Consider the following 12,470-nt stretch of genomic DNA (forward strand, 5'->3'; position numbering starts at 1 on the left):
AATTACTGTTAAATTTTAAATAAACTTCCTGTTTACAATTTAATAAACAATTTATTTCGATAAAAATTAATTTATTAAAAATAAAAAAAAATAATTTAATTAAATAATAATGTAACTTGACAAAATTAAATTCATAAAATTATATCTTTATAAAACATTTTTGTTAGCTTTTTAAAAAAAAAGTATATCATAAAAAACAATATATTTTTATCAGATTATTTATTTGATAAGTACAAAAAGATAATTAATTTTAGATATATTAAAATTATCATATATATTTCAGTTATATTGTCTCATTATTATAATATTTATGTAATGTACTAACAAAAATTAAATTATTAATTAAAATTAATGAAAAATTTTTTTACATTTTTAAATACTATTAGAAAATAATGTACATTTAAAATTGATAAAAAAAAAGAACATCAAACATTAATATCTCTCTTTTAATTGAACCTTTAAATATAAAAAAGTTGTATTATTTTGAAAAGATTTATATCTACATAGAAATGAAATATTTTAATGAAACTAAAAAGTATTTAAAAAAATTTTTAATCACCAAAGTAGTATCTATGAGATATGGCAAAAAGAGTTATTTTTTTATAATGAAAAAAAAAAAACTTTATCAAAAATTTTTCCATCTTAATATTCTTTTAAAATATTTTTTTTAATGTTAACATTAAGAATAAGCACTTGAAATAACCAAATGTATCTATTTTTATAAACAAACTTAAAATTTTTGTTAAGATTTGTTTATTAACTAAAATAAATTATAAAATAACATAACGTCATTTTGGAACAAGTACTTATATATAATTTTAAAATTTATACATAAACATTTAACAATTTTAAGTGTAGATAATTGTCATGAGTTGTTTAAATGATAATGGTATGGAAAAAATTACTTCATTTTTTTAAAATTTATTCATATAATAATAAGACTATATTTTTTATATTTTATATACTATATTTAAAAAAATATTTATTATACATGTTAATCTAAAATTATTTAAAAAAAAAGTATATAAAAATTTATATTTTATCATAGATAAAAAAAAACTTTTATTAAAATGATTAATAAGTATAATAATTTTTTTGTCCTTTTAAAAATTTTTAATATATCTTTTTATTTGGAGAAAATTATATTTATTACTTGTTTATATTTCTTTCTTGACAAATAGTTTAAAATCATTTTCTTTTATGACTTTTTCTAAATTCTTTTTTAAAAAACAATCTTATTTTAATTAATTTATTATAAACATGTGCTGTTTTAAGTAAAATTTATATAAAAATAAATTAATTAAACAAATAAAATTTAAAAAAGATATAAATTTTTTTTCTTAATTTATTTACTTAAAGGTAATTAAAAAGCTTACTTAAGGGAAAATTGATTCTTAGTATCATTGTTATTATACTTTTTTTTTTTCTAAGTAATATAGTTTTTTTTTTTAATATCTAATTTCTAGAAGCAAAAATTTGTCAAACAATGATATTGTCTTAAAATTAAAAATATCTCTTTGAATTTTAAATAATTTATCATAAATAAATTATTATTATTAGACATTAAAAAATAAAATTAATTGCTTTAATATAAAATTATAGTAATTTTAACAATATTAATAATGATAATATTCAAAACATTATCATTAATAACTTTGATAGGAAATAAATTTTTTATTTATAAAAAGTTATAGATCAATTGTATATTTAAACAATAATTATTTTATAAATATTCTTAAATTATTTTACTTATTGATATAGAAATAATTTAAAAAAATTTAAAAAAAAATTATTAAAAATTAACTATATATAGTTACTTTAAAGATATTCACTATATGTATTTATTCCTATCTCTCTAGTATTATTGTTGTCAAATTTTTTATATAACAATCAATTTTAAGTATAATTTTATGTTTATCATGATTAAAACTAAATATTGTTAAGAAAAATATTTTATTTGTTAATAATTTTTCTTGTAAAATAAAATAAATTAATAAAATATAAAATTAATAATGTAATAACAATGTTAGCATTTATATACCAGAATCCTTTTTATTTTGTTTTATTAAATGTTAGCTTTAGTATAATAATCATCAAAGCTATTAAAAGTAATTATCTTTTTTTTTTAAATCTTTTAAATTTATTTGATATTTTTTTTAAAAACTATTTTTAAAAATATTTTTTATATAGATGTTAATGTAAAATGATATTTTTTATAATAAAAAATACATACTTTCAAATCTATGTTTGATAAAGATGATATTTTAATGCATTTATTGGTTATAAAACTTGACTAATTGCATTTCAGAATCATAAATGAATTAAAAATATTCTTGAGAATTGTACATTTTCATTGTGAATTTTTATATAAAAAAAATGAATAATTGTAAATTGGATAATTTTCTACTAATAAATATAATGTAAAAAAAATTTTTTTTATTTAAATTAAAATAAATTATTTTATTCTATTTATAAATAATCATTATATATATTATCAATAACAATTAGTTTTTTTTTTAATACGGATTTATTACACAAAAAATAGATATTGATGTTGTATTATTTTTTAAATTGTGTTTAAAATCCAATTCTTTTTAATGTAACAAAAATTTTACAAAACTTATTTTTTTTTCTATTATTTAATTTGTCTTTAGGTAAAAAATTTTAATGACAAAATTAAGAAATTTTTTTAATCTTCAATTTATATATTATTTATTTCTATTTTCAATAGTCTTATTTTATATTTATTATACATCATCAATAAGTACTATTCTTATTCCAAAAATAGTTGACCAAAAGTATCCTCAATCATATGAGTAAGTTTTTATAATATTTTTTTTTTTTTAAAAATAAAAAAATTTTAAAGTTTATTATTTACTACATATAAAGAATACTTAATTTTACCATATGTAATTAAAGGTATTAAGTATGATACTTCTGATGTTATTGTATTGATTCTCCATATCAGTTATGATCAAAATTTAACAAAAATTAAAAATCATATAAAAAATTGGGAAGGATTCATATCTTTATCTATTTATATAAATATTAATACTTCAAAATTTGAAAAATTAACATGTATATATTGTAAACTTATCAATCTTCTTAATAACTCAAAAAAAATTGATATTCATTTTGTAATTAAAGTTAACTCTTATTTATATTCTTTAAAAGAATTTATATTATTTAAAGAACCAAGTATTTGTGAAAAATTTAACTATAAAAATAAAAATATAACTTGTTCAAGAGATATTACCAATAAAATAGATATTGGTAAACAAATGAGCCTATATCCAATAAATATTTTAAGAAATGTAGCTAGAAAATATTCAAAAGGAAAATATATAGTTATTGCTGATATAGATCATATGTTTTCAAAAGATTTTCATAAAAAAATGTTATCTACCGCAAAAAGAGAATTAAAAGATAATATTACTGCTGTTCTTGTATATAGAATATTTGAAATAGACTATGAAGATTTAAAATATGGACCAAAAAATAAAAATGATTTAAAACAAATGATAGATAATAAAAAAGCTTTCATTTTTCATCATTCATATAATGGTGCACATGATATTTCAAAACTTGATGAATGGTTTTCTATACCTGATTCATTGTCACCATCAATACAACATGAAGAACCATATAATAGATATAATTGGGAACCACAATTTGTTAGTTTATCAACTATACCATTTCATGATGAACGTTTCCCCTATCCTCAACGTGATAATACAAATTTAGTAAGTTTTATTAAATTTATTTTATTTATTGTAAAAAAAATAATCATTAGAGATGGGCTTTATGTATGGAAGGATATAAATTTTTAATTGTAAATGATGTATTTATGTATCATTTAGGATTGAAAAATAAAAATGAATCAAAAAATGTTGATAAAGCAAGAAAATATTCTAGAGAAAAATATGAAAAAGCATTGGTAGAATTTAAAAAAGATATGAAGCGAAAATACTTAAAAGATACTAAAAAATGTAATTTTTGATATTACAATTAATAACATATTAATTATTAATTTAAATAAATTATAAAAAATAAGCGATATTTAAGCATTTAAATAAAGTTTGTTACTTTAAATAATCTTATAAATATTATCTTATAATAAAACGATTAACAACAAGATCTCCCTTAACAGTAATAACATCAACATCTTCAATTCGATCTCCATTTCTAAGGAAAAAATTAGCAAAATGTGAACCATCAATTTGAACACTAATTGATTTACTTTTTAATAAAAATTTTATATCATTTGTTGTTCCTCTTTTAAAAGGAAAATTTGGTATATTTCTTTCTTCAATTTGCCATTTACCATTATGTGTTGAATTTCGAACAACAGCTGCTTGTGTATGATTTTTTTCATTAGGTAAATCTACACGAAAATGAAAAACAAATTCTTCACCTTTCATTAAATTTATTACAAATTTTTCAGCACCATTTATTTTTGGGTAACATGTTATAAATATCTCTTTGGGTGGTACTATATGACGACAACTTAAATTATAATTAAATGGAACTTTTGGTTTTGATAATTCTTCATATTCACAATTTGTTACAGTAGAATCCTTTTCATTTTTTTCATCCCCACTAACACCAATATTTTCAAATTTTATGGAAAATATTTTAATTTTTCCATTAATATATAAAACTTTTACCTCTTCAGGTGGTATTCTATGCATAAAATCAACAATATGACTACCATTATGTTTTATTTCATAATGTGTTTTTAAAGTTTTAATTGTCAAAGTAAATTGTTTATCATTACAAAAACAATTTTCTATTCTTTTTTCTGTTCCCCAAATATTATTTATTAAACTATTCAAAACAATATCATTATCACACTTGACAAAAATTTTTTTTGGATCAAATCTAGGATTAAAATGTAAAGCTTTGTTATCACATTTTTTTCCATCATATGCCAATCCAGTACATAAATCAACATTAAACCTACATTCAGTTGATTCTTTATCAATTTTTCCAAATATCTCAATAATCGAATTTTCCTTTAAATGTCCATTATTTGGAAGTAAAGTGACAAGTGGTACCCCAGGATTTAATAATCTACCTTCTTCATTTGACATAATCAAATTAATAAATCAGATATTGATATATAGATATAATACTAAAATATAAAAAAAACCAATATATTTTATAAAATATATAGTCTATTAATATATAACGGTCTATTATCATATAACGATGCAATTGATTAACTAATTCTTCTTTTCCATCAATAAATTATAATTTTCCAATTTAGTAAAAATGTCACGAAAATTAAAACTAATATTAATTCCCCTTTTTTTTAATAAAAGATAACTGTTTAACTTTTGTTAAAATAGCTGTCATTAATATAAAAAAAAAACAGTTATTTGATATTATTATTTATGTTTTTACAAATCAAATTAATAATTTTTTAATATTTTCTAATTTAGAAACTAAAAATTAATATATTTTTTCCATAAAAAAAGGAATATAGAAAAAAAAATTTAAAACTAACAACAATTAATTATTTAATTATATTTTTTGATTCATACTACAATATTAAATATTATTATAAAAGATACGATTTCCCAAATTAAATAGAAATAATGTCAAATAAATTAAAAATGAAAAAAATATTTGTCCATTAATATTAATTCTATACAAATTATTTTCTATAAAATTTTGATTAAATAATGTATAATGTATCGAAGACATTAATATCTATTTTGCAATCATTTCAAGTTAAAAGAATGCTGACTACAGTCCCCCAACATTATGATAGGATAATGTTAAATATTGAATCTAATGACTGTTTAGAGAAAAATGAAGATATAAGAAAATATACACTTAATACATCTTTATATAAAATTGATGAAAATACTTTCAAATTATATTCACAAACTGACATTGAAACATTACAATATCCCTGGTTACCAAAAGCAAAAATAATTCTTAAAGAAATATTTAAAAAAGATGATTTTTTACCTTCACAATTGGATGCAATTCAGGCCATTATGAAAAAAAAAGATTGTTTAATAATCAAGTCAACAGGTGGTGGAAAAAGTTTATGTTATCAATTACCATCATTATTAATAAAAGGTTTTTGTATTGTAATAACACCACTAATCTCACTAGTAGATGATCAAATAATAAAATTAAACAAATTAGGAATACCTTGTATTGCAATAAATAAAAATATGATTATTGAAGAACGTAAAAAATTACTTGATGATTTAATGAATGATAAAATTAATTATAAATTAATTTATATCACTCCTGAACAATATGCATATAGTAGGAAGATAAAGAAAATATTAAGAACAAATTGTGATAATGGAAAGTTATCCTTCATTGCTATAGATGAAATTCATTGCCTTAAAGATTGGGGTGAAACATTTAGAGGTTCATATAATTCATTAAAAAATCTTAAAAAAAGAATTAAATGTCCAGTAATTGGATTAACAGCTACAGCCACCAATGAATATATTGAATATTTTCAAAAACATTTGATACTTAAAAATCCTGTTATTATTAGGAGTACTATTATGAGGCATAATTTGACTTACCAAAGTATTTTAAAAGAAAAAGACTCTCTTACACAAATTTATGATATTATTAAATCTAGTTTTTCTGATCAATCAGGTATTATATATTGTTTATCAAGAAAAGAATCAGAAAAATTGGCTAGTTACTTAATAAAAAAAGGTATAAAAGCATCTTTTTATCATGGGAGAATGTGTAACAATGAAAAAGACAACACATTAAAAGATTGGCTTGAAGGAAAAATAAAAATAATTGTTGGTACAAATGCCTTTGGAATGGGTATTGATAAAGAAAATGTTCGATTTATAATTCATCATACAATGCCTTTAAGAATTTTTGATTATATTCAGGAAACAGGAAGAGCTGGTAGAGATGGTCTTCCAGCTACATGTATTGTACTTTTTGATATTTATGATATTGTAAGAAGGATAAAATTAAATATTGATAAACCTAATGCAGATAAGGATATTCTTGAAATTATTAATTTTTTCTATTCAAAAAAGTGTAAAAAAAAAATAATTGCTGATATTTTTGATGAAACGTTTAATGAAAATATATGTAGAAAAAATTGCAAATATTGTAATAAAAGCATTGAAGAAGATTATTGTTATTCAGAAAAATTATTAAACTCTATTTTTGAAGATGCAAAAATGATATTACATACGTCAAAGCAAAATATTACGCAAAAAAAGTTATCAGCATCATTACAGAAGCTTAGACCTCATTGGAATCAAAAAGAAATGGATATGTTACTTACTAATCTTATTTTAAAAGGAAAATTAAAATTTAATCCTCAGAAAATTTCTGGAACAAAACAAACTTACATACAAAGTTATGAATCATAATTTATACTTCGAGAATGCTGTTTATCAAATAGTTCATTAATATATCTTCTAGGACATAAACACTCTACCAAAATGTATATTATTTCATATCAAGAGAAAAAGTTATTTCAATTAAATTATTAAATTTTTTTAATTTCATTCATTTTACACAATATTTTTAAAATATTTTGTTTGTTAAATAAATAAAAATTATTAAATTAATTTTTATTGAAATTTTTTTTATTTACTTTACTTATATTTCTGTAAAAATATCAAATTCTATTGAGACATTCCTTAATTTTGAAGTGACTCTTGTAACGAAAATTCTAGCAAATACCAGTCGACTTTTCTCCAGAACTTTCTAGATTACTATTTCAAAATTCATTTGCTCTTTTTTTTTATTTAATTATATCTTTTCTTTTTAAATCAAATTAACCCAAGTTATTTTAATTATTTTTTTTTATTATAGTACTTGTATCCAGAAATATTAATAAAGTAAAATCAAAATGTTTGCAGCACTATCAAAAGCATCCAAAATTTCAAAACTTGCTACAACTTTTAATAATACTTTAAGATTCTCTTCAAATACAGTAACTGGACATGTTATTGGAATTGATCTTGGAACGACAAATTCTTGTGTTGCTGTAATGGAAGGAAAATCTCCTAAAGTTATTGAGAATGCCGAAGGAGTTAGGACAACACCTTCAGTTGTTGCTTTCACTAAAGAAGGAGAAAGACTTGTTGGAGCCCCCGCCAAACGTCAAGCTGTAAATAATTCACAAAATACTCTTTACGCTACTAAACGTCTTATTGGTAGAAGATTCGATGACCCAGAAGTTCAAAAGGATATGTATGTCTAATATTTTACTCTTATTTTATAATTAAATTATATTTTTTTTAGCAAAGTTGTACCTTTTAAAATTGTTAAAGCTAAAAATGGAGATGCTTGGCTTGAAGCTCATGGAAAAATGTATTCACCATCTCAAGTTGGAGCTTTTGTTCTTACCAAAATGAAGGAAACTGCTGAAAATTATCTTGGAACATCAGTAAAACATGCCGTAGTTACAGTACCAGCTTATTTTAATGATTCACAAAGACAAGCAACTAAGGATGCCGGAACAATTGCTGGATTGAATGTTCTTCGTGTTATCAATGAACCAACAGCTGCCGCTTTAGCTTATGGTTTGGAAAAGTCTGACGACAAAGTTATTGCTGTATATGATCTTGGTGGTGGTACATTTGATGTATCAATTCTTGAATTACAAAAAGGAATTTTTGAAGTCAAATCAACTAATGGTGATACATTCTTAGGAGGAGAAGATTTTGATAATTATCTTGTAAACTATCTTGTTTCTGAATTCAAAAAAGAACAAGGTGTTGATCTCACAAAAGACCCAATGGCAATGCAAAGACTTCGTGAAGCTGGAGAGAAAGCCAAATGTGAATTGTCATCAACAACTCAAACAGACATAAATTTACCATATATCACTATGGATTCTAGTGGTCCAAAACACATGAATCTTAAACTTACTCGTGCTAAGTTTGAATCTCTCGTAGCTGATCTTATCAAAAGAACAGTTGAACCATGTAAAAAAGCTATGCATGATGCTGAAGTTAAGCCATCAGATATTGGTGATGTCATTCTTGTTGGAGGTATGTCAAGAATGCCAAAAGTTCAATCTACTGTTCAAGAAATATTTGGAAAGAAACCATCTAAATCTGTCAATCCAGATGAGGCTGTTGCTATGGGAGCTGCTATCCAAGGAGCTGTTTTAACTGGTGAGGTTAAAGATGTTCTTCTTCTTGATGTCACACCACTTTCTCTTGGTATTGAAACACTTGGAGGTGTTTTTACTAAATTAATTCCAAGAAATACAACAATTCCTGTCAATAAATCACAAGTATTTTCAACAGCTGCTGATGGGCAAACTGCTGTAGAAATTAAAGTTCATCAAGGAGAACGTGAAATGGCTGCTGATAATAAACTTCTTGGTCAATTTTCACTTACAGGTTTTCCACCAGCACCACGTGGTGTTCCACAAATTGAAGTTACCTTTGATATTGATGCAAATGGTATTGTTAAAGTTTCAGCAACTGACAAAGCTACAGGAAAAGAACAACAAATTGTTATTCAATCATCTGGAGGTTTATCTAAAGACCAAATTGAAAATATGATTAGAGAAGCTGAAGCTAATGCTGCTAAGGATGCTGAGAAGAGAGAACTCATAGAAGCTAAAAATCAAGCTGAAGGTATTATTCATGATACAGAATCTAAGATGACTGAGTATGCTGACCAATTACCAAGTGAACAAGTTGAAAGTCTTAAGAAAAAGATTGCTGATGTAAAAGAACTTCTTGCCAAGACTGAAGGAGTCTCACCATCACAATTAAAGGAAGCTGTCAGTGGTATGCAAAAAGACTCATTAAGTTTATTTGAGGCTGCTTATAAAAAAATGGCCAGTGCTAATGCTTCATCATCTACTACTACTGAGGAGAAGAAGGAAGAATCTAAGAAAGAAGAAAAATAAATGTGTTTCTTTGTATTTATTATATACACATTTTTTTAGAGTTAACATTTTTTACTCACTAGATTTATTGTATTTTGTTATTTGTTAGATGATCGTTAAGTAAGAATTATTAAAAATTCTACAAATTTGATATTTTTTTTTATATTAATTATATTGTTAAAAGAATCAAATTTTTGATTTTATAATATTATATTTTATAATATTAGAGAAGTTTATAAGAAACCGGTTGATATATTGTTTTGGTCTTTGTTTTAAAATGTCATTTATATTTATATCAGGTTAACTGTCAATGATTTTTAAGTATAATCACAGTACACTTTTTTTGGATAAATTTGTGACAGGTGTTAGAAGAAGATATATCAAAATTATAACATTTGAGTTATAGTATAATGATTTATTTGATTGTGATATTGGTTATATTTAAAAATGTATCTTTTATTTATTTAAATGACAGTTTTATAGATCGCTGGTATTGACAAAGGGTATTTAAATTAAAATAAAAAAATTAATTTTTATTAATTTTAACTATTTAAATTTATATTTATACAAATCATTATTAAGCTGGACAGTATAATAGATTATTTTAAAAAAAGGTAAGAAGTCAAATCGGTTTCAGAGATGTTCTTAAACTGAATTGATTCCTTACAGATATTAACATATTATCTTGGAGAAATTAAATATTGGAAGAAACTTTTTAATAAAGAAGAAAATATTATAAATGAATAATTTTAAAGAATAAATTTTTCTATAAGTTTATTTTTTTAACTCAACATATAGTATTATTTTAATAAATTTTTTATAAAGTATGTTTTAAAGATTTTAATTTAAAACATAATAATATTTTTTTTTTTCAAATAAATTATTAGATATAAAAATTAAAGTATTATAAGTAAGTTTATTTGTTTTAATTTAATCAATATTTTTTTCAATTTTATTATAAAAAATTTAATTTTTTTTAAATTAATCTTCTAATAATTATATAGAAAAAGTTTTATTTAGAATATTTAAATTAAAACATTAAATAAAAAATAACTTTTTTATTAATTTATAGTAAGAATAATTATTGTAATGTTTATCTAAATTTAATATTTTTATAAAAAAATATGAAAAGGTATCTTTATTATGTACATTGTCTTTATAGATAAGAATATGACATGTAACAAACTTTTAAGTATCACTATTTAAAGTTATATAATAAAAGTTTTATCATTTTAATATGTTTTATATTTAACAAAGTTATTATCAATGACGTTTTTAATTTTGATAACATGTGTCAATCTTTATTTTATAAACAAATATAACAACAAAATAAAATTTTTTTTTAATAAATATCAGAAAATGATAAGAGAATTTATTTAAAAGTTAATTTTATAGATAAAATATCATATTAGTAATTAATCAATGATCTCTTCCTCAATTTCTTTATTTTTAAAACCACTCATATAATCTTTATACGGTAAAGGATTTCTTATATATGGATATTCACCTTGATCAGGACGATAGATTAATCTTTGTGTTCCATTTTTATCAATAATTGCTAATCTTATAACACCACCAGAAGATCCATCTCTACTAGTTGCAAGAAATACAGCACTTCTTATTAAATTTATACAATCATTTTTTGTTAAATCTGTTCTCCAATTAGAATCTAAATAAGTATGAATAAATGTACTTCCAGATCCAAGTGATGTTATAGTTTGTCTATTCATTGTTCCACCAGATATAATAGAATATACCTGACCACCTAATTTATTGTCATATCCTGCCACAATTGTTGCTGCCGAGAGTGATTCACGATAATTATAAAGTAATTTTCGAAATTCATTTCCAGCATCATAAACACTTATCTTTTTTTTATCAATCAATTCATTAATCTCTAAATTATATTTTACAACATCAGTTATTGTTTGTGTATCAGCTGCAGAACCACAACGGCATACAACTATTGATGAGTTGATTCGAGTTATCTTATCAGTACATCTACTTGCAATAAAAGAACCACTACTGGTTCGAGAATCTGTTCCCACAACAACACCACCTTTATATTCTATTGCAACTAATGTTGTCTATAAGAAAAAAAAAATATATATAATAATAATTATTATTATTAAATTTACACCAGTAGAAATTTCTTCTTTATTTTGAAAATATCCTATACTAGGAATTGATTTAGATTGGATAGATATATCAATCATAAAAATAGGTTTAGGTAAATAAAAATAACATGTCACGTGACATTAAATATTTTCATACAATAAAAAATTACCATTTTATTAATTAAATATTTTAAATATTCTATTTCAATATATTTTTTTTCCTTTCTATATATTAAAAGATATTATATTTATATGATAAAGAATTTAAAAAAAATCTTTTTTTTTTTTGATATAAAAATATATTAAAAACATATTATTATCAATGACATATGACCTTATCATTAAATATCATACTATCAAATTTTAATGTATAAAAAAGACATTATATTAATGAATATTTATAAAATGGGTAAAAAAAAAATTTTATTCTGTTGTTTAAAAATTTTTATCCTTAAGTAAACATAATATATTTTTTATTTCGAAAT

At 21.4% G+C, this 12,470-nt stretch overlaps 5 protein-coding genes across 5 annotated transcripts; 3 read left to right on the forward strand and 2 right to left on the reverse strand.

Moving 5' to 3' along the window:
• Positions 1-3,281: 3,281 nt before the first annotated feature.
• Positions 3,282-4,000, forward strand: SRAE_2000510500 (N-acetyllactosaminide beta-1,3-N-acetylglucosaminyltransferase; the record flags this gene model as incomplete). The annotated part of the gene is made up of 2 exons (XM_024644075.1): positions 3,282-3,743; positions 3,794-4,000. 2 exons carry the CDS (start codon positions 3,282-3,284, stop codon positions 3,998-4,000), a joined length of 669 nt encoding a protein of 222 aa, XP_024509671.1.
• A 106-nt stretch (positions 4,001-4,106) lies between these two features.
• Positions 4,107-5,093, reverse strand: SRAE_2000510600 (Galectin, carbohydrate recognition domain and Concanavalin A-like lectin/glucanases superfamily domain and Concanavalin A-like lectin/glucanase, subgroup domain-containing protein; the record flags this gene model as incomplete). The annotated part of the gene is made up of 1 exon (XM_024644076.1): positions 4,107-5,093. One exon carries the CDS (start codon positions 5,091-5,093, stop codon positions 4,107-4,109), a length of 987 nt encoding a protein of 328 aa, XP_024509672.1.
• Positions 5,094-5,687: 594 nt separating this feature from the next.
• Positions 5,688-7,382, forward strand: SRAE_2000510700 (ATP-dependent DNA helicase Q1; the record flags this gene model as incomplete). Its single annotated transcript, XM_024644077.1, has 1 exon — positions 5,688-7,382. The coding sequence occupies one exon, from the start codon at positions 5,688-5,690 to the stop codon at positions 7,380-7,382; it is 1,695 nt and encodes a 564-aa protein (XP_024509673.1).
• Positions 7,383-7,867: 485 nt separating this feature from the next.
• Positions 7,868-9,889, forward strand: SRAE_2000510800 (Heat shock 70 kDa protein 1A/1B; the record flags this gene model as incomplete). Its single annotated transcript, XM_024644078.1, has 2 exons — positions 7,868-8,211; positions 8,263-9,889. The coding sequence occupies 2 exons, from the start codon at positions 7,868-7,870 to the stop codon at positions 9,887-9,889; spliced, it is 1,971 nt and encodes a 656-aa protein (XP_024509674.1).
• Positions 9,890-11,283: 1,394 nt separating this feature from the next.
• On the reverse strand, positions 11,284-12,084 carry SRAE_2000510900 (Proteasome subunit beta type-6; the record flags this gene model as incomplete). Its single annotated transcript, XM_024644079.1, has 2 exons — positions 11,284-11,955; positions 12,007-12,084. 2 exons carry the CDS (start codon positions 12,082-12,084, stop codon positions 11,284-11,286), a joined length of 750 nt encoding a protein of 249 aa, XP_024509675.1.
• Positions 12,085-12,470: the final 386 nt, after the last annotated feature.

Source organism: Strongyloides ratti (assembly GCF_001040885.1).
Source record: "Strongyloides ratti genome assembly S_ratti_ED321, chromosome : 2".
Lineage (NCBI taxonomy): Eukaryota > Metazoa > Nematoda > Chromadorea > Rhabditida > Strongyloididae > Strongyloides > Strongyloides ratti.